This window comes from Tiliqua scincoides, chromosome 3 (assembly GCF_035046505.1).
Source record: "Tiliqua scincoides isolate rTilSci1 chromosome 3, rTilSci1.hap2, whole genome shotgun sequence".
Taxonomy (NCBI): Eukaryota; Metazoa; Chordata; class Lepidosauria; order Squamata; family Scincidae; genus Tiliqua; species Tiliqua scincoides.
This window is the reverse complement of record NC_089823.1, coordinates 95,148,305-95,173,413: the sequence shown is the minus strand read 5'-3', so window position 1 is coordinate 95,173,413 and position 25,109 is coordinate 95,148,305. Positions and strand designations below refer to the sequence as shown.

Below are 25,109 nucleotides of genomic sequence, written 5' to 3'. Positions count from 1 at the left end.
AGCAGTTCAGTCAATGGGCAGGGTAAAGCATTTAGGCTCAGGCAGGAGCAGCCCGTCCACTAGGCGAGGTGGTGTGGATTTCATCAGCAGCAGACTGCTGGGGGTGGGGTGGATTCAGGGTTCCCTTCACTCTGAGTCTGCTGCCACCATTACCTCCTTCCAGCCTGCCACAGCAATCCACACTGATCTGCTTGCTAAAAGTAAGCAGAAAGTGGATCACCCACCTCCTTACTACTCTCTACATGCTGTTTCTCCAAACATGGACCAGCAAAACTTCTGGTTTGATTACAGGGATTGCACAAACAAAGGAATTCCTTCATTCATGTGATTCCTTTAACTGGAATCTGTTCTGCACTTCCGTGTTTGAAGAAACTGCGCAAGAAGCATGGTAAGTGGCTATGCTTTTTGGAACTGGCAGAGGTGACAGACCTGAGGTGGCACTGGGCAGCATTCCAGGTTGTGCTGCTACTGGACTCAAGCAGCTTATGTAGCTCTGTTCCCACCCCTTCCTGAGCCAGTTCTCCCTCATCACCTGCTTACTTGGTCCTGCACCATGGTTAAAGGGGAAACACTACCACAAAGTGGAGAGGTCCTCATCCTGTGATGAACCATCAGTTTCGGCCTCCTCATTTTTGAGCAAAAAAGATGTCCTCTTCTTCTACTGCTGTGTCTACAACTAGCCTACTAACTTCTAGTGGTTAGACCACTTCCCAGAGACTTAGCATGTGCTCATGAGGGTTCACAGGAGGCTAAGTGTCATCTCGAGCATTGTGTCCTGGCAGTTTGGGAAACAATGGGTGGGCCAGATGCAAATCTGTGCTTTGGTGACGTAGTACCAGTTGCTGAGTCCCTGAAATGGTGTGGGAGTCCGGAAGCAGACATTATGTGAACAGCTAAATAATTTTCAATCACATTAATATTGTTTAGCATTCCAGCTCTACAAAATAACGCACCTTGGAAACGTTTGGCAGCTGACTCCCTCAACGAAAAAAAGATATCGCACATCACTGTAGGACAACTGACCCCAGATTTTGTAATAACAGTGAAAATCTTATCTACATACTGCCTCAGATTTTCCTAGAGGGGGAAAACAAGATTAACAGAGGAAACAATTAAACAATTAGAATGAAGTAATTCTAGGCTTTTAAAACACTGACCAAAACCTGATATTGTTACTGAGTCTTTATGTTGGTGTAGAATAATTTTTGCCAGTCTACTTCTGTTGTTCAGGGACATTTTGAGGTAACTTTTTGTCAGTGACTTTTTTTTTTTTAAATATAGACCAGGATCCAAAGAAACACACATCCAATTTTACACCGTCAAGGGGATTTTAAAACAGCATTTTCTCAGACAGCTCATATGAACCCACCCAACACCACATGGGAAACCATGTTTGAAAGTGAAGAAGTTGCAAAATCCATTTGAGATATGTTGGGGGAGGAGAATACACTAGTCAAACAAACAAAAACATCACCTGGCTTTGGTGTATCTATCCTGCCCCTAGGATGGTAGCAAAACAGCATTATTACCTTTTAAATAAGTTGCTCCATTCAATTTGAAAGATTCTGCCAAAGAGTCTCTGAACTGAAGGTACCTTCAGTACTCCAGCACAGAGTTATTTTAAATGAAAGCATCTGTCAAGAAGCTTTTCTCCTTACACAAGTTATATTACATTTCTGCTGTGCTGCCATACTTAACAATGAAATAGAATTAATGAGATTTGCTCCTGGTTGAACTGCCACTAAGTTCTTGATCTGCAGTATCAGTTGGATTCAAAAATGAATCATGACTGCAGCATAGTTATGTACAAGCGCAGGATACCTCATTTTTTTCAGCAAAGCCATTTCTAAACTATCACCTATGTGTACCACACTGCTTGTTAATCCTTCCTTACTGCATTTTCTCTTTTATTCCTAATGTCAATAACCTTTCCCTCTATAACCTGCCTGTTGGTCTTGTTCATGGTACACAAACAAGCCACTACTGGATTCAGACATCCATAAGTTAGGGTCTCTTTGTAAGAAGAAGACGCTTGTTTGTAGAAATTTACAAATTTCAAGTATAGATTGTAACGTACAACAATTCTGCATGTAAGGAGATTTTCTGTTTCTATTTTTTGCTGTGTGCACAACTACTCTTTATTTGCTAGGAAGGCATGGCAAATTGCAGCTATCTGGAATATAGGTATAACCTAATTATAGATGGAGCTTTCACCGTAAGTTTTATCTCAACATGATGAGAAGGGCCTTTTCAACTAAAGGAAAAAAGCTGTTTAACAATAGTCTCGTTAATGGGGGAGAGGGCAGCCGGCAGACAATCCATCAATCATTGCCTCTCCAGTTGCTTAGACCAAGCAAGGCAAGCAAGGCAAGCAACACCTCCCTTCCCTGAAAGAATGCTAAGTGGAAGTGATTTTCACCTCCTCCATTCTCCCCCCCCCTGCTGCGGTTCCTGGTGAAGGGAGGGATCACTGCCTCAGACTCATTGTCTGCCTGACTGGGTTTGCTTTAATGCAATTTTTGCCATCCATGTGAGCTCTGGGAATGGAACCCTTGTGGATACCGAGATTCAACCTGTATATGTGTAGTGAAAAACCCACACAGAAAGAATCTGATAACAAAATCTACTTTTTATTTTATTTTGAATAGCCCTTTACACAGGAATTTGGTATCATGTGAGATAGCCCCATATGATATATAATCAGTAATCTGCATCATCTGCAATCTGCAATATCCACCCTAAAAACATCCAGAAACTGGTGTACATGCAACAGAGTCAAAACAGAAAGCTACCTTCCTATGGCAGTACAAACACTGGCCCATCTCATTACATATTGTCAACCCAGACTGGCAGTGACTCTTGACTCCCTCCAAGGTTTCAGACAGGAATTTTTCTCTGCCTTATTTGTAGATGTTGGGGATTGAACTTGGGAAGAACAGGTGCTCTTCCATTGAACTATGGCCCCTCTAGTGCTCCACAGGCCAGAGAAGTAGCAAAAGATCCACTGCCACTTGCCCCAGCAGTTAAAAGGTAACCTATACAGCACCTGGCACACAGCTGGTGCTAAATAAATGTCAAGCAAAAATAGTTGCAGTAACAGGAAACATGATTTTCAGCTACAAAATACCCTGTAAAATACCACATACCCTGTTATTTTCCAAGTTTTCAGCATCTTTGAGTTTCACAGGATCAATTTCACAAGATTTATGGAGTTGACATATCTAGAAAATATTAATTCATTCCTATCAGTATACGAGATTATCTTTATTAGGTCTAATTATTAGTTTATGTACCACATTTCAAAAAACCAGTTCATGAAGCAGTGTACACAGAGAATCAAACAAATAAATGGTTCCTTGACACAAAACGACCAGTAATTTCCCATCTTCATATGGTATTTGTTCTATATAAAGTGGGCCTGCTGTAACAACAGATTCAGGACCCACAAATTTCATTTTCTGTGGGTCCCTGAACCCGTGTTTTGGACACATGTGAACCCTTTGGAAGCAACTGGGGCTCTGCTCCAGTCATAAGAACATAAGAACAGCCCCACTGGATCAGGCCATAGGCCCATCTAGTCCAGCTTCCTGTATCTCACAGCGGCCCACCAAATGCCCCAGGGAGCACACCAGATAACAAGAGACCTCATCCTGGTGCCCTCCCTTGCATCTGGCATTCTGACATAACCCATTTCTAAAATCAGGAGGTTGCGCATACACATCATGGCTTGTACCCCATAATGGATTTTTCCTCCAGAAACTTGTCCAATCCCCTTTTAAAGGCGCCTAGGCTAGTCACTTTCAGAGGGTGTTCTGAGGAATGGGGAGGCGATGTGTGGCCTCCCTGGCCTTCTTCAGACCATCTAAGGTCTCTTAGGCCTTAGAAGGTTACTTCTGATTTTACCGAAAAACTATAAGTCATGTTTTAAAGCCATAAAAGGCCTTCGGAGAGCTGGGGAGGCCTCATGAAAATTCTCCCCCTCTTTAGATGCCAGTACCATGCCCCCTTATCTTCTTAGCTTTAACTGCGGCTATTACAACTATACTGACACTAATCAGGATTCCTCTTGACAAACATTGGTTTCAGAGACTGGTTATAAAAGAAACTCTGATTAACATTAACCATGGTTAGTGACATTATAGAAGGGACACTAAACCATGGTAAGCCAGACACATGAAAAAAAGGACGAATTCATGCTAGAAAGAGCAGAGTGAGCACTCCCAAGATTATTTCCCAGTTTGCAAGCTGTGGTATGGATGGAGCCAGAATCACATCTGCATGAAAAGTGTATATGTTCCTCCAGTAAAATGAGATGATATTTTTCAAGGTCCTATTAAATGCTTTAAGGAAGCATCCTTTCCTATCTCTCTCGTTTATGAAAAGGAAATAAGTGTGTTTTAAAACTATTTTTAAGGAAAAAGCATTGATTTTTGCTGAGCTGAGTTCAGTTAGGAGTTCAATTAGGAATATGCTAAATCAATTAAAGGAAAACTGCAGTCTACTTATTTATGACATCTGAAGAAAGAAAAGCTAAGTGCATTGCAGAGTTAATGAAACAATCCTACATTTCAGGCAAGACCATGTGTACTCATCTAAAAATAATCACAATTTAAAACTGATGGATTAAACACTCGGCTCTTAACAATATTGTAGGTGTATTAACGTTTCCAAGGTGATCTTACCTCATCAATAATTGGCTTTAGAGTAACTTGAAGGTAATGCCTTCCTGCCAGTTTCATGGTTTCATCAATGCACTTGGAAGTTAAAGAATTTCCTCTGAAAATGGTGTTTGGATCTCTGGAAGCAAATAATTTTCTATCATTTAGCCTTCTAGTGATAAACCACTAATACAATGAAATAAAAGGAGATGTTGGAGCAAATGAATGCATATACAAGTGTGCCCCCTTATCTGTGGGGCTTACGTTCTGGAACTCCCCATGGGTAGCTGAAACCGTGGATATGGGTGAATGCCTGTCCTGGCAGTTCCGGGGGCTGCCCTCCCTCCAGAGGCAAGGGGAGCTCTGTTCCCCTCGCCTTTGGAGAGGCCTCCCAACGAAGAACACATCCGTCCCTGGCCTCTGCTGAGCTCAGACTGAGCTCTGAAATTAAAATACCATGACTTTCAGTTTCACGGAGAAACCGGAAGTGACATTTTAAATGCCTTATAAGACACTGGGAGGCCAGGGGAAGCCCTCCAGGCTCAGAGGCCCCTCCAGAGGCAAAGGGAGCAGAGTATGCATGCTTGGGGGCCCCCGGACCTGATCCATGGATAATTGAATCCGCAGATATGGGATCCGTGGATATGGCCCCCCTGTACACTAGCTTCCTTGACCGAAACCTAAAGATGAGTGTATTCATAGTGCTATCCATCTGTTTAGGTTTGCATTACAAGCAATGTAATGTACAGTATATGTTACTGACTCAAAAAACAGTCATCAGCTTTAGTTCATGTCAAAGGAAGAAAGGCATCAGGGTTTACCTAAATCCCAGATTGCTCCCAGGAAGCTCAGGAATTATTTCCTAAATGAAATAATTTAATATAGGTTTATTTTATGGACTGCTGCAACTCCTAGCAGCCATATATACTTTATTTAAACAGAATCATCTTCGAGCTTGGATGAGTGGCAAGGGATAAAAGGGAATAGACAAAGGAATGACCAAACGGCTGACTGGCTGTTCAACAAATTGCACAGTCTTTCCCTGCCAGTGAAAGGTAGATGAGATAGGAGAAGGAAATTCATAGCCTACAGTTAATGGTGCCCAGAAAAACACTGGCAGTAATATGGTTGCAGGAGGCAAACATATGTGCTTAAACAGGAAATATCCAGCTGTGAAGCAGCACAGTTGAACACATTTATCAACAGTGAAAGCACTGTAGCTAAATTGCATTTCTCATATCTGCCTATCAAATACATATCCTGTCCTTTCTACAAGATTTCAGGGCAGTGTACTTGGAGTTATCCCACTTTATTGTCGAATCAGGTAGGCTAGCCAGGTGTTAATCTGCACAAGGCTCTACATTTTCTGTCTAAATGCGAATTTGAACCTGGGTCCAAAGTCAGCCACTCACTACCGCATCACACTAGGACGTTGAGGATTCTGACATGCAATTCATAGAAATAGAAGTCTGGAGAGAAACTTTGCATTTCTATACTAATGAGCTCCATTTTCAAAGAAAAACTCAAATTCTCCCAAACAGCCATTTTCGACCACTGTGTCGTGGCACACTGCTGCGTCCACAGGTGTGCCACAGGAATTTGGGGGAAGGTCATTTATTAATAGGGCCAATGGGAGATGTGAGCCCCCCACTGGCAGTATGGTGTGCCTTGTTAATTGTCAAAAACCTGATGGTGTGCCTTGACCATTTTAGTGCCTTGTCAGTGTGCTATGAGATGAAAAAGGTTGAAAATCACTGCTCCAAAACATAGAGAAATAAGAACACCAATGAATAAGTTTAAGAGCTTAGAATATTCTACCTGGATTTTTTAAAGGGCATCTAGTTTGAGGGCAAGGACTGGTGTGAAAGTGGGGAAAGGAAGGAACTGCTATGCTGTCAAGCAGTGTAATACCCAAGTAAAAAAAATAAAATAGAGAAAGGTATACAAAGACTTGTCAAATAAACACTTCCCCCAGTCAAGTTAGTGAAAGTTCAGCACCTGAACTGAAGCATATCAATAAGGCGGTAAAATCTGGGAAATGGGACAAACCTTTAAAATAGGAGCAGGTCTTCAAATAAGGGGATCCTCAAACTACATATCCAATTGGAAGAAAGTTCCTCTGAGTTCACACTAAGTTCACATGGGCACACATTAAGAGCTGCAACCACAGTTGCAGACATACTATAACAGCCTACTGCTGGAAACTCTTCAAACACCTTTTCCTTAAACGGGAAATAATTTTTTTTCTTTTTTCTTCTTCAAACCATTCAGTTGAAAGTGGAGGTTTTTCAAGATTCTGCACTCATGGTTCTGCCTGTATGCTACTGTGAGTCACTCATTCACATTTCTACCCTCCTATGCCCTCAGCTTCTGAATTGCCTTCAGCCACTGCCTTCCCATACTGCAAACAGTTGCTAGGAAACCCTTACAAAAAAAGGAGGCTAGGAAACAAAAGCCCCTTTTTCCCCTCTTAAGTGGCACCCCAAAAGTCACGTCTTGCTACTCAGTCCTACAGATTCCAAAATAAATACTTACTGAGTTCTTTTTACTTCAGCATTTGCAATTGCACTAATCAAAGGCACAATTTTGCCATAGTGTAAGAAGAGTCGAACCAGAGGTATGGCTGCCTCCTGCTTTTCCCGGCAGACTTCACCCAACACGTGGGCAGTAGATGCTGAAACAGGCTAAGTATAGAGCGAAACAAAAACTTTTACAGAAACATTTTTTAAACAGATAAATATCCTAAAGTTGATAACACATTTTCTATCAGTTCCTGCTGGATAGTGAATACTTGTTGCAATCCCCCAGATACATGCATACTTATTGAAGATAAATTGTGCATTTTAATCACAAGGGGGCAGTAAAATGAAAACTATTACATTGTATGGTATTTTCTTCTTGTTCCTATTGGAGTTCACATAGTACTCTAGTTGCCTTTTGTGTTAAACTGAATTTTTGGATTGGAAAGAACTAGCTTGAACTAGCTATATTTTTAGTAGTTTTCTTCATAATCATTTTAGTTGCTGATATGCAAGACTTGTACATACCAAAAAGGCAATTCTTCCTGACTTTATTTTGTATTGTGTTTGTAGTAGTAAAGACTGCCACTGCTGGGCTAACCCTGTGCAGTTCCACAGAATGTTAAACTGTATAGTACAGTTCAAGTTCTATGAGGGAAGGGAAGTTGCCAGTTTGGCTGGGACCAAAACATGACACAGGGAGAAGTGAAGGACTGGGAAGAAGTTCTTAGATGTAAAGAAACTAAAGGGAATGGGACTCCAGAGGCAAGGAGGCTTAAGGACACTGCAGCATAGGGAATACATTATGAAAGAACAATCTGAAGAAAGCATAGCTGACTTGAGAACAAATGAAGAAGAGACAGGGAACTGAGGCAAGAGGATGCTAACAGGCTAGACCAGTGGTTCTCTAACTTTTCTGGTTCGCCTCCCCTGATCCTTGTAGCCATTGGCCACGGCTCCCCATTACAACACCTCACCTCAGTTACCCCCAAAATGAGGATGAAGGTGTTATAATTATACACTAGAAACAAGGCTGCCAGCACTCTGAGGCTGCAATCCTAACCACACTTACCTGAGAGTAAGCCCCATTGAACAAAATAGGACTTACTTCTGAGTAGACCTGGTTAGGATTGTGCCCTGAGTTTGTTAGCAGCACACCTGGAGGATTTTGGAAAGGGAGGGGGGAAGTGATGGATCTGCTGGGGGAGGGAAAGACTTTGTTTTGTGCGTATCTGCTAATTGCAAACTGATGCAAACTGAGACCCAGAGACTGTTTGGCTGGAATCCTAACCCCACTTTCCTGGGAGTAAGTCCCATTGAACACAATAGGACTTAATTCTGAATAGACCTAGCTAGGATTGTGCCTTTTGTTTTACAATAGCAGCCAACAGAGTACCCCCCCTCAAAAGGAGGCAGGAGGAAAAGGGGGGATGGCTAAAAAGGAATGGGGATTTTTATTTTTAATCAATTTTTTGGAGACAAAGCTATCAAGAGTGGCTTTTTTTCTTTTTTGAAGGGGGGGAAGAGAAAGGTGAAGATTCTGGGTTAAGCTGACACAGACCCCCCAAGCCTATGTAGGTCTACTCAGAAGTAAGCCCTATCTGAGTCAATGGAAAATGGACAGGAAAGTGTGGAAAGGATTGCAGCCACATACAGCAAGATTTCAACTCACCCCAAAGTAGACGGGGGCTGCTCACACACATACACCCAGCATGCAGATGCCACCCCTGTTCCCCCAGGCAAGACGGAGGGATGCAGGCTGGGGCATTTGGCCTCCCCCCACTAGGAGCAGAGGAAAGCATTGCACTGCCTGTACTTACTCTTCCCTTCCAGTTTGAAGCCTGCCAGGAGCGCCCCTGTTCTGATGAGATACAGCACCTCCACACACTTCTCTCCTCCAGACTTGACCAATCCCAGGATGCCCAGGGCAAGGGGCACACTGGGAAATGTAGTCCTTGGGGCAAGGTTGCACATGGAGAGAGCTACGTGATGAGATGTGGCACCTCTGCCTGCCCAGCCAGCCTTCTCCCCCACCTCCCCCCACCATGTTTCACACTACCCCACCCACCTCACCTCACGCTGCCCCACCCACCTCGTTCTCAGTCTTGGAAAAGCAGCAAGTCAGGAGGCAGCATGCGCAGCAGAGCAGAGCTCAGCAGCAGAGCAGCTGCGGCCACCTCTCTCCCAGAGATGCCTGGCGACGCCCCTGGAAGCTAGCCACGCCTCACTAGGGAGGTGGGACGCACAGATTGAATACCTCAGGGCTAGACTTTATGGAGATTGAGAAAGGGTGACAAGAGTGCTAGAGAGCTTGGCAAAAGGCAGACAAAATGTGGTTGCTAGGCCTAGCAAAACCATGACAAATAAATTCTACTAGTTGCAGTTTCTACTACCATTGCAGGATTGTGACCTGGCATTCCTAAGATGGGAGGGGTAACAGGGCCAAAAAGCACAAATTAATTTGAACTAACCAGCTAATTCTTTGGCTGCAGGCTTCTTGTCAAAGTAATTATCTATCCATAAAATGAAAGAAATTAATTTCTTTCAATAAAACAGAAACAAACAAAAACAAATTAGACACAATGTTCAGCAGACAGGGGCCACTGTATTAGTTTTAATAATTTTGCAGGCCATCTTTCTCCAATATAAAAGAGAGAGAAAGGCTATAAAAGAACAATAAAAACAGGCTTAAGAGAACATTAAAAACAGGCTTATTTCACACTCAAATGAAGGCCTTTATCACAAATGCATACTGGACAGCTAACCACCTCTTCATTTACTCTCAGTTTACACAGACAGATATTGTGACATCAAAACCACAAACAAGGAAGAGGAAGTATGTTTGAAAGGTACAAATTACACATATATGAGGCAGCCAAGGAATTTCTGGGGACAGTGCAGGGGCAGCATGTGGTCCCTACTAAGATGTGCACTAAAACTGTAATTTTTCATCCTTGTAGCAAATAATTCACACACACTCACACACGCACCCCCCATCCTTGGAGCAAATAATTCACACACACACCTTTAGCCGTCATTAAGATTTTCAGCAGTAACATTTCCCATAGCTAAGTCAGAAACTACAGTTTAATCTGAAACAAATATACTAAGAGATAGTTACTATATAAAATCAAAAATTAACTTAGCTATGGTTAAGGCTAGTCAGTTTTCCTTTAGCTCAGTATCCAAAAACCATTTTGAACTTCCATTTCAGATCTTAGTTTCAGGAGCACCCATAGTTTAACTCGGGTTGTACTGGCACCAACTAACTACTTAACTGCAGGCAAGAGGACATCAGGAAATACACCTCGCTTCCCATTTGAGTAGCTATGGTTAATAGGGAGCCTGTGTTCATAGGGAGCTAGAAAGGTACTGGCCTTCTTTATCGTACAATGATAAATACAGGCATGCCCTGGTATCCACGGGGGTTCTGCTCTGGAACCCCTCCCCAGTTAACGGAAACTGCAGATACCAGAGGACGCCCCTCCGCCCTCCAGAGGCAAGAACAGTTGGGTTCCCCTTGCCTCTGGAGGCTTTCTGAGACTCACAGTGGCTGCGTGTGACCGCCAGCTGCTGCTGCAGGCCTCAGAATGGCTAAAAAGGTCAAAAAAAGAGAGTTCTGATTTTACAATAAAACTGGAAGTGATGCTTTTAATGCCTTATAAGGCATTAGGAGGCCTAGGGGCCCCCCTGTATTTATGAATGATTGTGAATGAGAAGGGTAAACAGCAAGCAATTACCTCAGCATCTGCAGATTTTAATAAGAGGTCTCTAAGTGGGCTATAATAGTCTGAAGGGAAAACATGATCTTCTGTGTAAACCACATTTAACCTCAAGGAACCCAGATCATCAGGTTTCAGTGACTTGTTGCCATTGTCTCTGGGCTGCAGGAAATACCTAGTGGAATGGAGAAAAACAGCAAAAGACATCTCAAGCTATGAATGGATTGCATGGGAGGGTAAAAGTTCATAGGCGTTCCTTCACAACAACAAGCGTTTTCCATTTTTAGAGGGATACAGATATCCCTCCACATTGTTACACGTGGAGTAGCAATGAGCAAATGCCTCCATAAGGAAATTGTGGATGGAAACTTGTAAAAAAAATATTTAGACAAAATACTGTGGATCAACAGTAAAATAATTTTCAAAGTAAAGATACAAGATACTAAAATAAAGCACAGAAGTATAGCCTTTTTTTAAAGTACCATGCTTCATAAGAGCTGGATTGTCTGAGAAATTTCAAAGGAAGCCTTAGTTCTCCTAGAAACTCATCTTCAAACTTCAAGTTGCTAGCATTCCAAAGGTCAACTCTGTAACAAAACCAAAGAAAGAAGGAAAATAGCATCCATTTCTCTGTACTCTCTCTCTCTCTCTCTCTCTCTCTCACACACACACACACACACAACAATAGAAAATGGAATATTTTTATGTTCAAAATAGAGTTGTACTTGCTGAATGATTGTTTTCTTTTGGGGGAAATGGATGATATGCTGTTCCAGAATATCCGTCTGCAAATATTGTATTTACAAATGCATTCTCTAAGATGGATCAAGTATACCTTTGGATTCTAGACCAATTCACACATTAAAGTAGTTTAAGAAAAAGATAATTAAAAGGAAGTATTGTACTGAAGAGGAACTAAAATGCTCAAAATAAAAATAGCACAGGGATGTCTTTTAGATGAACATAAAAAAGGAAGATGACAAACTCAATTCATTCTAGAGGATCTCTATGGCATTTCATCTGGAGACCTGGAGTCATTTTAATACCAGGCAGACAAAATAATCTCCCCCCCCCCCCAAACTTTTCCCAAAGTTTACATCTTTTTTTTCTTTAATTGACTGTGGTTTAAGCAGCCTTGGGCACCCCATACTGTTGGGGCAAAGGTGGAACATAAGTCTTTTAGATAAATAAAATAAAAAAATACTATAGAAAAACCACAGGTCACGGTGAGAATTTAATTCCTTAACAAAGATGAAAGCAGCAAACAATATTTTAAAAATTTATTTTTACCATATTTGTATCTTTACTACAAAAGGAGCTCACAGCAGCTTGGGAAATCCTATTTTATCATTCAATCACCTATAAGGGAGATTAGGCTGAGAAACAGCAATTGGTTCAAGGTAGTTCAGTGAGCTTCACTACTGAATGGAGATCTGAACCAGATTTCTCCCTGGTTCAAATCTATTGTCTTCACATCCACACTGGCTGTTTAGTCATCTTTGCCTCCTTTTTTGGAATCATATTATTAATGATCAGCCTTCTACCATAGAGCAATAGTTTTCACTTCTCACTTTGCTCAATTGGACCTAGAGTTCAAAAGCTTTCAAAAGAGAATAATGTTCAAAGGATTGCAACATGAATCCAATCCACTGAATGAATATTTAAAAAAAAAAAATTTCCTATGATTTAAAAAAAATACAGTTTTTCTTACGGAAAACGGCTGCTTATTGGTTTCCATATGTATTATAACAGCTGACACACTGTCTAATAATTTGTTACATTTCTCAAAAAATTCTTTTTTTCACTCCTTATAAGACAAAAAACTACAATATAAGTGGAGCCTTGTTATTTGTGAGGGTTCCATTCCTGGAACCCACACGAATACCAAATTTCACATGAAACCAAGTCACACAAAATTCGAGGTCCACCCAGCTCCAAACACGACTGGAGCCTTACTCCGGTTGCGTCTGGAGCTGTTCTGAGACCTGTGGATGCTGCATGCAGCCTCCACAGGCCTCAAAATGGCCTCCAGAGGTTCTAGAAGGGCACTTCTGGTTTTTGGGTGAAAACCGAAAGCTCTTCCAGGACCTCCAGAGGCTTTTCTGAGGCCCATGGAGGCCGTGAGCAGCCACCATGGGCCTCAGAAAGACCCCCAAAAGCCTCGGTGGTCACGTCTCTCGAGGCGACTGGAGCTGTGTTGTTCAGACTGGTTAAAACTTGCCCAATTATCTTTCTAACAAAGTTGGTTTTTCCCCCTGAATATTTGTGGAATTTCTATCCGCAAATCTGGCTCAATGTGGATCCCCAGGACCTGTGTTGAGCCAGACCTGGTCCCACCTGAGCCCTCTGGAGGTGACTAGAGCTATGCTCCGGTGGCCTCCGGATGCTCTTCTAAGGCCCGTGGAGGCTGTGTGCATCCTCCACAGGCCTCACAATGGCCTCTGGAGGTCCCAGAAAGGTACTTCCTGTTTTTGCCCGAAGACAGGCAGTGCTCTTCTAGGACCTCCAGAGGCTCTTTTGAGGCCTGTAGAGGCTAGTCGCCTCCACAGGGCTCAGGTGGGGCCAGGACTGGCTTTGCACAGGTCCTAGGGACCAGCTTTGAGCCAGATTCGAGGACAGAAATTCCGCGAATAAAGAGGCTCCACCTGTATGTTGTCCTTGGACACAAAGAAAGAGTCTTTTTCAGATATTGTTACATTAACTATCTTTATGGAACTTTTATTTTTAAAAAAGGAGGAATAAACATCATAAATACTCGCCTATAGTACGTAAAATTTTTGCCAAGTAATCAAGCTCAAATTATCACTTCGCCTTATCTCTGGGTCAATCAAAGGGCAGAGCCTTTCAACTCCGAAAAGTTTTGTTTCTTTCTCAAGCAGCAGACAGGTACTGCAGAGCTCATTTGTTTCTACAGCAACTGGGAAATTCTAGCCAAAGTTATCCTTTTATTCTCCTTCCTTCTTTCCCTTTTGCAAATGCTTGCAAAGCAGGTCTGTTTTTTCAACACCAGGATGGGATCCTCCTTTCCATTTGAAGCAAAGTCCCAGGCTACAATTCAATGCACCATTACCTAAGAATAACACCCATGGAAAGCAGTTGGTCTTACTTCTGAGTAAAAAGGGTTGCAAATATATGCAGCTGCATCTCTCTGCTGTGAATTGAACTGCACACTCTCAGTTATGGGTCGTATGTTGTATGTAGAGCTTCTGGCTTAACACACCAGACACCTTAAAGGTAGATTTGATTCTACCTTTCTGCAGTGGTTCCCAACCTTTTTCACTTGCATATCCCTTGGCAACCCATTTCCATAAATTGTACCCTTCATATTAGCAAAATGTTTGTAATACAAGTCCTCATTTCCTCTATATGAAAGCCCAGACTTCATGTATTCATCACATATTTTCTCTTTTCATCTGTTTGAAGAACACAAGACTCTGCCTTTGCACTGTTCTCTACAAGAAGTATGCTGAGAAATTCTGGGTGATTGAAGGCATTCTGGAGCATGACCTGCCTTTTTCTGCCATTATTCCACTCTTTTTCAAGTACCCCTAAAGGTCCTGTTGAGTGTCCATGGGAGTACATGAATACCAGGTTGGGAACCACTGTTTTACTGGTATGTTGTTTACAGTGCACTTACTCTGATAGTGTTTACAAAAAGGTGGTGAAGACCAGAATTTAAAAAGAATAAAAATGTATCTTATGTTCTTTTACTATGTTTTTAATAAATTAGAGATTACAGTTCTTAGGTAACAATTAGTGGTAGGTTATTTTTCAGGATCTGGCCTGGGGTAAAATCAGACAAAACTATAGTCAGACACCCCCCTAAGTTTAACCCCTGACTTATCTGAGGGTCATAGAAAATTCCATGACCGTTGGCTCAAAATCTGCCCTCAACTTATCTGTGGGGTCGACTTATAGGTGAGCGTTTGCGGTATTCTCAAAATTCAGAGGGGGGAAAACCAACTTTGTTAGAATGATAATGCTATTATTGGACAAGTTTTAACCAGTCTGAACAGGCTCCCCAATTTTATTTCCTTAGTACAGGTACCCCCCATTCATGGATTCAGTCAAGATTATAGAAGTGATGTAGCTCTATGCACACCTTCCATAGGCACAGCAAGATACATTCCAAATTACAAATCAGTCCTTCTTGACCTGCACTAAATCAATAGTGATGTTTTTCAAATGATAGAAATCCACTTTGTGTGTATCCGACACTTTTTGTTGTTGTCTCTATGGAACTTGTACAGACTCATTGCTGATAAAGATCCACTACACAATGCCCAGAAAATTGGTTACTAGGAGACAAAAGTAAAAGAGTTTTCTTTATTCCCCGTCCTCCCAGACACATATACTTTCCTTTCTTGGTGACAAGGAACATGGTGAAAGAGAACATTCAAGGTCAAAAAGAAAGTTGACAGAACAGCAATGCTGAGCAACATCTCTCGCAATTTCTGTATCTTCCATTTCTGGAGTTTTCCAAATGTTACAGGGTTTGGTGCATGTAAAGTCTGAAAACAAGCATACCTGATCTCCATCTTGTCAATTTCATCAGCATCTTCAATGTCGAAGTGGGATTTCTTGTTATAGCTGCAGGGCCTAGTAACCTAGTCCAGATGAGAACATTTTAAGATTTTTAGTAAGATTAGTTAACAAGAACCTCATTAAACAATCACTATATAAAGGGATGCTCAACAAGATTACACACTGCACGTTTCACTGGTATAAAAATCATTATAGTTTTATTCTATCACAAAGCTTTTAGAATAGAGATAGCAGATTTCTAAAAATATGGAATTAATATGTAAGCTACATCACATTTTCCTGTTTGAACAATAAGCTATGGCAAAATACAAGTTACAAGGCATCCAGACTTTTACATTGCATATACACTTAGGATTTGTGACCCAATAAATGCCCCACTGAATGTACATTAATGGCCCAATTCTGTCAGGGTCTTACTGATGGATCTTGTGATGTGTTAGTATAAGCCCAGACCCATGATCACATGAGCCACTCTAACAACAGGTGGCTCACTACCAATGGCAAAGGAGCTGGGAGTCCCATGCAAATAGGTCAGTGACAGGATAAAGTAAAAGCTTTTCACTTACCTCTCCTGGGCCATCTGGTTGCCCTACCCCCCTTAGCATGCAGCTTGCACTCTGTCAGCAACACTGCATGGAATGGCCTGGTGGAGATTAGGATTGGGCTGTTAGTTGACTAACAGTACAATTCTAACTTGCTCTGGAACAGGCAGGCCAGCAGGGCAAGTTTGGGTCTGGCTGAAGCTCAGCCTGAGGCAAGGGGAAATAATTCCCCTTACCATGTGTCGCACTGCAGCAGTCCCAATGGGTCTACTTGGATCGGCACCACCAAAAGAGGTGGTGCTAATCCGAACAGCCTGCTGCACCAGGCTGCCTGGGAACGGGGCTAGGATCTGGCATAAGTGCCTAATCCTGGCCCCACCTCCCGCTCCCCACGTGCCTGTCCGTGGGCCCACCTGCCCTTGCCATGCCCTTCCTCCTCACCCTCCCCATGCTCCCCCAGACCCCCAAGCCGAACCAGAATGGCTGGCACAAACTCACCCAGCCTGGGGCCCAGTTGGCGCAGGGAGGCCAGTGCATGTCCTTGCGACGGTCTCCCCGGCTCCAAGTCGGCGCAAATGTGCCTTTCGGCATGTTTGTGACAGTCCTGGGTCGGCACAAGGAACTTGTGCTGGCCCAAGAGAGCTTCAGGATTGTGCCCTAAGGTTTTCTTGTTAAGGGAATACATACAGTTCTTTGATCTAGAAGGATGACAGTTCCCATCTGTGACTAGGCCCCCAATTCTATCCTTTCTCTTCCCAGCTGATGCAGCTGCACCAGTGGAGCACATGCTGTATGCAGCTTGGGAGGGGGCAGTCCCAGAGGTCTCCCAGAGATCTCCTTTGGGGGTAGTGCCAAATGTTCCCTTACCTCTGGGATAAGCTTCCAGCACCTGAATGCAGCACCAATTTCAGTGACGCAAGTCTAAGTGGACCTGAGAAGGTGGATTGAAGCCTGGAAGGGGGATAGGATATCAGAAGTGCCCCCACCATTGATACCACCCCCCTTCCAGCCTTGCTCCACCCCATCTCTTCCCTGTTTCTCCCCCTTCATGCTCCCACACTCAGTGTCTGCCCATCCCTCCAACCGCTGCATGCCTGGTGGCTCAAACCAGTTGCCCTATCCTCATCTCTTTCTTTGATAAGTATGGACAGGCTTACTTGCCTGGGTGGATGTGCCACCCTGCCACTACTCCTTGTAAAGTGGCTGTAAAGAAAATGCGGGGAGCAGAAATACTCTGCCCATCCTGTTGCCTTCAGCATCTTTGCCAGATTCATCCTTGTGCAGAGCCTGCAGCTCTGCTGTCATTTTTTGCAAAATGGCCGGTTCCCAGTCAATTGGTAGAAAGAATGCTGGGAGTCAGGTTTGCTCCCAACATTCTCTCTACCAATCACTTTACAATAAATTATGGCAAAGTTATACGCTTCAGGGGGGATGACGTCTGGTGATGGTGGTGACACAAGTGCATGTGCAATGGGATGCACTGTGAGGGTGAGGGTGGGTGGTTGAATTTGGGGGTGGGTTCAGATGGCACCTACCTCAGCATTCCACAGAACTAGATGGTACATTCTAGTGAAAGAATGTAAATCCAGGTGGTGAAATTCTGGACTGTTTCACTCTATGCTGCAGGTATTGGCTCAAGTTTTAAAATGCTTCCCCATGCAAAAAATCTGCCTATATTAAATGATCACACTGAAGGAAATGTTTAGCAGAGATTATGCCCTGATTTGCTGTACATATATGATGTTTTTTGCATGGAAGAGCATTCAAAAATATGACGCTCCACTATGGTCTGACATGGCGCAGTCCAGAATTCTACCACCTCAGCTTATCACCTTATCCCGAGTAACGTGTACTAAGAGTGACTATGGAAGGCTCAATCAATCACCTGAAGACAGTCACAATGGCAGTCACAAGTCAGTCCTTACAGCCAGTCACAATGGCAGTTTCAAAGACTGTGGCTTAAATTCATCTCAGTGTTTTCTTTTGGTGAATTTTATCTTATTTGGGAACAAATGGGCAAAACCACTAATATTATCTACAAACCTGTGCTTTCTTCCCTTTAACCTACCTTATTTGTCTGCCTTGAACCACAGACTTTAAAAATATTGTTCAAATACTATAAGATTTTATAGAGGTGGTGATGTTGCCTCCCCTATCTAATTACAGAATGTGTGAGCAAAGTACACTTTTATGATACATTTCCGACACCACAAAGTCAGCTGCATGTGTAAAACACAGAAGAAAGCTATTTTAAAAAGTGAGGATATCTATAAATCTTTCTCATGATACTGTGGCAGCACCAAAAGCCTTGAGGTTTTCATTTCTAAGCAGAAATGCTCAGAAACTGCCATCAGAGTACCACACCCAGCAGTAACCACAGCGTAAACTGTTCTTGTAATTAAGAAATGAATACACTTTGCAGTCCTCCCCATTCTGAATTCAAAACGTTTTGGTGGGTCAGAGTTGTTTATTTCCCACAAGTAATTTTATTACAATTTTGAAAACATTTAAGCAGGCTGATTATTTAACTGCCTTTTTAAAAAGGCACCAACAAAATACAATTTCAGATATGAAACTACACAGGAATTTAAAAAGTAATGCTTGCAAACTAAAAATTAATGCATGAAAACTAACAGGAACTAGAAGCAATGGGAACAAAGAGCTAAATTGCACCGTTCAGATCTCTTGCCAGACCCAAGGCAAATTACGGGGGTTCCACTTGCAACAAATAGATGGAATAGATGGATGTTCACTGCAATAGATGTGGTTCACATCAGTGGAGAAAGCAAGATACAGGACAGGGCAAAGAGCCAGGTGGTGACACAGTTGTCACAGCAATAGTGACAGCATCTGGTCATTCCAAGAACCAGGCTATATCACAATAATTGGGGAGGGACTTGAAGGAGCGAGTGACACTGAAGAGCAGTGATGGTGGCAGCAAGTGGAGACAGTAGAAAGGAGATGGGAAGGATTGAATGGAGGTGGAGAAAAGATCCGGTTGGAGAAGATTAGGGAAAACATTTGTGGGGGTTGTTGTACACTTGTTCTCACACTCCCAGGGTTTTGGGTGCTCAGAGTTGTTGGTTCTGAACCCTAGAGCCCTCAAAGATCCCTGTTCGGTAGTACTGCCACCACTCTGTAAGAGCCAGTGCCTCAGTCCAGGGACACCGAGACCCTCTAGGCCTAACTATATCCCTTGTAGGCACTGAGCACTTTCTTTACTTAAAGTCTCAGTCCTCAAGTTACTAGTCCACAATGAGGATTTTTGGTAGCTTGCTGAACGGCTAGGCAGGATTCTGAACCTTTGTCCCAAACAGACAATGAACCAACATGGTAAAAGGATTTTTACTTTATTAAGTACATAGGGTTACAAAAAGTTACAAAAGGCAGCAAACGCTAGAGGCATAAAAACTTCTAGGAAACATATCAGCATAAAACAACAAAGCTAACTGGCTAACTCTTATTATTCTCTGACTCTCACCTGGGTCAGCTTCTTTTATAGATCCTCAGGTCAGTTACCTAAGGGCCACATGGTCCTGGCGGGGCAGGATGTCCACCCACCTCTTCTCTCACCAAGAGACAAAGACCAAAAGACTCTGTCCTCTGGAAGTGGGGCTGGAAGCTTGCCCTCTCAGCTCTTCCCTCCCCCCTGGAGGTCTACAGCTGCATTCCATCCTTGATGGGTGTCTTTCTGGCTGCCTAGGTGCTACATTATCACTTTCCATTGAATTGTAAATCCTTGCAGCTAGGACTGCAAGCCCCTTGCAAGCCCCTTCTGTGTTACTGGGTTACTGTGGTTCAGGCTTTGCAATGCTACTAGGCCTAAACTGTACATATTCATGACAGGGGTGAAGATCAGGCTGTATATGGGGGCATAAGAACATAAGAACAGCCCCACTGGATCAGGCCATAGGCCCATCTAGTCCAGCTTCCTGTATCTCACAGCAGCCCACCAAATGCCCCAGGGAGCACACCAGATAACAAGAGACCTGCCACTTGGTGCCCTCCCTTGCATCTGACATAGCCCATTTCTAAAATCAGGAGGTTGCACATACACATCATGGCTTGTAACCCATAATGGATTTTTTGTCCAGAAACTTGTCCAAACCCCTTTTAAAGGCATCCAGGCCAGACGCCATCACCACATCCTGTGGCAAGGAGTTCCACAGACCAACCACACACTGAGTAAAGAAATATTTCTTTTGTCTGTCCTAACTCTCCCAACACTCAATTTTAGCGGATGTCCCCTGGTTCTGGTGTTATGTGAGATCGTAAAGAGCATCTCTCTATCCACTTTATCCTTCACCTGCATAATATTGTATGTCTCAATCATATCCCCTCTCAGGTGTCTCTTTTCTAGGCTGAAGAGGCCCAAACGTCGTAGCCTTTCCTCATAGGGAAGGTGCCCCAGCCCAGTAATCATCTTAGTCGCATAATGGAGGAGAAGATCAGGGGAAAGATTGGGGCAGGGTGTTGGAGAAAAGTTGCATGCCATGTTCTGTGTGCCATGGAGATAAAAGAGTGACACTACATTTAGCTATCTCAAGTGCTAGGGAAACTGGAACAGAGAAGTCTCAGATAGAGATCCAGCCTTGGGTCCTAGTTCAGAAATTGCAATAGGCATGAATCCTGACAGAACCTCATCATGAAATAAGATTCTGATCACACCACCCACTTGTTAACAGTCTACAACATCTACAACTTACATGATTTCACTTATGCAATAAGTGATTAATGCTATAATCCTATACATGCTTACCTAGAAGTAAGGTCCATTGAACTGAATGGGACTTACTTCTAATAAAGCATGCAAAGCATTGTGCTATTAGTGAATTCTGAAGTAAATTTTTTATTTTTAGGGACAAACCTATACAGCAGGAGTGTCCAAACTTTTTGGCCACATCATCTCTCTGACAATGTGTCGGGGGCCAGGAAAAAAAAGAGTCAATTTACATTTCAAATTTGAATAAATTTACATAAATGAATACATTAGGGATGGAACTTATACGAATGAAGGTCTTGCAATAGCTCATGGCCTATAAAAGGTCTTGCACAAAGCAAGGCCGGCCTTTCCTTTGCTGCCACTGCTGGATCACAGACGTCAAACAACAAGCAGTGGAGGGAGCCCACGTTCCACAGCTCACACAAGAGGTTGAACAGTTGGCTGTCATGCTGAGAGCAGTTGCATCAGGCCAGCGCAGACTCCAGCAAATCTCCAGAGGGCCAGAGCTCACTGGAGACTGGTGGCTCCCAGCGAGTTGGATTGGGAGTCCTCAAGGGCTGCAAGTGGCCCCAGGGCCGGGGTTTGGGCACCCCTGTTATATAGGACAGCTATTTGTTGGACCACTACTACTATACTCAAAGTTAGCAAAGCTTCACTATAGTTTCTGTTATGTAGACCAGATACAGTTAGTGTTAACTGTGTATTTCTTGCCTTGTAGCTAACACATTACCCTAGTCATAAAACTAGGCTTCACCTAGGTTCACCTAAGACTAGATGGTCTTAGGTGAACCTCTTTCTCTGCTGCAATCCATCCACCCCACTTGCAGCACAGAAATAATACTGACCTACCTGACAGGGTTGTTGTAAGGATTACCAAAATCATGGATGTGAGGCACTCTGAAAACATGGAGTATACCTTGTGAAGAATACCTAGTATTATTACAATTATAGCCAATCAAATAACATCTGTTTGCACCAACTAAGAATTTGGGATTCTGCACAAGCAATTTGAATGGAACTGTACATTCCCCTGAAACTGATTCTTTGCCTATAGAAGATCCCAGGTTCGGTCTCTGGCATCTCCAGCTAAGAGGATCTTGGGGAACAGGACTGGGGAAGATCCCTATCTGAGACCTGTTGTCAGCCTGTGTTAACTAAACTGACAATACCTGTACATATTAATGTCATCCTGTTGTTAAGTATTGCATGTTAGCCAGTGTGTAGTGATGTATTCAGATTTCATGATAAGGCTTATTAGATAAGGCCTCATCAGATTTCGTAATAAGGTTTGATTAAAAATGACAACAAAACTCTGAAACAAAATTCTTGTATCTTTTAGATCCAAAAATCAACAAAATTTCAAACCTCATTAACTTAGTTCAGGTTTGGCTTGCATTCATGTTCACAGACTGTATGTATTCCTACTTTGATTGCTGTAAAGATATAAGAGCTGGATGGGAGTGGCAAAGTCCTGAATGATCCAAGCCTTTGCTTTATCTTCATTCATTCATTCATTCATTCATTCATCTAAAGTCCTCTTGCACAAAGTTCTAGAGATTTTTCATGGAATGGAAGTGCTTTCTATTGAAGCAAAGAGAGAGCTTTTGTGTTACAGCATGCTGGCAAGCAACCAAAACCTTCAATCTTGAATGGCCTGCTGCTACTGCTTTCAAAGCTTTTCACATTTCCTGTGAGACAACCCTCCCACCATTGACCAAGAAAGATAGGGTGGAGCAGCTATAAAATCACAGGCTGGAGAGCGCTCACTGATCAACACTAATTGAAAGCCTGGCTGGTTCATTCAAAAGGGCCCAAGAGTAAGGGCAAGGCAGTTAAAAGAACTCTGTCCCAGTCACATGGAAAAGTGATACATTTCTGCTGCAGACAGTTAGTTGGGTCCTGGATTCTTCAAACTTGATCCTGAACACCTCTAAAGAAAGCAGCTGGCACAAGATGGAACAAATAGGAAAATTCTTACACATAGCACTGTATTTTTTAATTATTTGTTCTTCTGAAAATACCAACCTCAAAGTAAAACACTTCATCAAACTGTGGATTGTTGGTCTTCTTCTTAACTTTAGTCTTTTTAGTTTCTGATCTGCAAAATGGACAAGGCAGAAAATAACTACCCAAAATATGATCAGTTGTGAAATTATAAGTAACTCTGGACAAGTTAGGTCCAAACTTCATGTATGGTGAGACTGGAAGTAGGTCTTGGGTATGCCTAGCACTGATACCAGTTTGCTGGACCTTGGAGCAAAGCCCTATGCTAGACACCACCATAGCACACCCACTCATTTCCCAGTAGTGCATTGGGTGCTATCACTGTCAATGATACTGTGAGTTCAGGGGTGACCTGGCCTAGTAAGCTGTGTGTGGGTTGTTGGTCAGTGCTCTGGCCGACCGATGATGCCATCCCTGAGTGTGTCCATGTAGATGGGGGTAATGTGTGAACTAGGATACCCAATGGCTACATTCCCTATAAGGGGTCTGAACCGGTGTGCAGAACTCTTCTCTTCCAGCATGGCATCATAAATGTGTTGCAATGCTGTCTCCAGTGCTCACTAATGACATCAGCTGTGAGCTGCACAGCTTAGGGGGAACCCTGCTCAATAGACATTTTAACAAAAAAGGGGCAATATTTTTTAATTTATGGTAACTCTTATAATAAAAAATATTGCCCCCTTTTTGTTAGACAGTCCATTGAGCAGGGTTCCCCTTAAGCCATGCCGCTCATGGCTGATGTCTACTGAGCACTGGAGACAGCATTGTGACGCACTTGCGATGCCATGCTGGAAGATAACATACTGCTTTTGCATTTTCCAGTCTACAAAGCAGTCAACAATAAAATTCATAAACTGCAAATCATAACAGTAACCATAAAAATGTGGAAACATTCATTGAAGTAGCTAAACAACCAGTTTGAATGAGAGAAGAGTGGAAAAGCAGCCACCAGCAGTACAACAGATTATTCATGAATAAACTGTACTGAATAAGAAGAGTTTAACCTGGCACCTAAAAAGGTGCTCATGTTGGCATCTCTCTAACTCAGTGATTCCCAAACTTTTTAGCACTAGGACCGACTTTTTAAAATGACACTGTATAGAGACAACCTAGGTTTACCAGACCTTAAAAAAGGAGATCTAGAAAGAAATATTTTATTTATTTATAAGCAATAATAACCAGAAAAAGACTCTCAAACATTTATCTCCCTATATTTACACATGCTTGCAAACTGCAGGAGCTCAGTTCCTAGCAGGGCAGTTAGCAGCTATCTTGCAAACTGCAGGAGTTGAGCTCTTTGCAGGGTAATTAGCAGCTATCCTATTTTTGAATAGCTTCAGAGCTTGATGCAATTATCTGATCTTTCCCTCACCCTTACATGACCCATCAAAAATCAGGTCGTGATGCATCAGTGGGTCCTGACTCACAGCTTGGGAACCTGCTCTAACTTGTTTGAAAAGGGCAATCCATAAGGTTATTATCCAATATCCAGGGTAAGGCAGATCTCATGTTCAATAACTGCAAGATCTCCAGGTTTAAGTTGCTACCTTTTACGCATGGTGAGGAAACCATGCATGAGTCTATGGTCTACCTCCAATCTTGCTTCACACACAAAGGATTAGAAGGTAAACATCCAAACAAGGCTTTAGTAGGACCTGTGAATGGTGCACACTCTTTTTATGCCAGCGATTTTCAACCTTTTTCAGCTGTGCACACTGACATGAGCACACTGACAAGTCACTAAAATTGTCAAGGCACACCATCACTTTTTTGATAACTGACAAGGTACACTATGCTGCCGGTGGTGGGCTCACATCCCCCATTGGCCCTATTAATAAATGACCTTCCTCCAAATTCCTGTGGCACGCCTCATGGCACACCAATGTGCAATGGAACAGTAGTTGAAAATGGCTATCTGCAGGTTGCTATTACTAGCTCTATAAAAGTTTAAAAGACCATAAATGAGATTATTAGATGCTACCTCAAACAGAAAGTAATCCTCTACAACTGCCAGTAGGGATTTGACAAAGTGTTCTAGAGGCATTCTAAAAGATTCTTGCTTTATTTTTTTACCTGTGGTGTTTTAACACCTTTTTTACATCACCTTCAGCAAATTAGGAAATATAATGGATAAACTTAATTAAAATAAATGAATAAATAAGTACTAACCTGCATGGTCCTGCCAAGGTAACCGTTGCATAAGGATCACACTGTCCATTCACTATTGGTAGACCTATACATTCAAGAACTCTGAATAAAGAAAAAAACCACATTATTTCAGAAAGATCACAAGAAGAAACTCTTGGAGAAATAACAAAAGATGACACAGATTATTTTTTATTTTTGCTTTAAGAAAGCAGATAAACAAAAGCTGCCAAACTGGATTTTCCTCTTGT

The 25,109-nt window shown here is 42.5% G+C and overlaps 1 protein-coding gene across 1 annotated transcript in view; it reads right to left on the bottom strand.

Annotated features, from left to right (window-relative positions):
- RASA3 (RAS p21 protein activator 3) overlaps positions 1–25,109 on the bottom strand; it is a 154,806-nt gene that overhangs the window by 26,055 nt on the left and 103,642 nt on the right. Inside the window, exons 6-14 of the mRNA XM_066619056.1 lie at positions 24,883–24,963; positions 22,735–22,807; positions 15,427–15,506; positions 11,382–11,486; positions 10,918–11,074; positions 7,194–7,342; positions 4,683–4,797; positions 3,147–3,221; positions 954–1,077 (exon numbers count right to left, since the gene is read on the bottom strand). Of these exons, the coding sequence (XP_066475153.1) occupies positions 954–1,077; positions 3,147–3,221; positions 4,683–4,797; positions 7,194–7,342; positions 10,918–11,074; positions 11,382–11,486; positions 15,427–15,506; positions 22,735–22,807; positions 24,883–24,963 (959 nt within the window). The remainder of the gene's footprint in view (positions 1–953; positions 1,078–3,146; positions 3,222–4,682; positions 4,798–7,193; positions 7,343–10,917; positions 11,075–11,381; positions 11,487–15,426; positions 15,507–22,734; positions 22,808–24,882; positions 24,964–25,109) is intronic.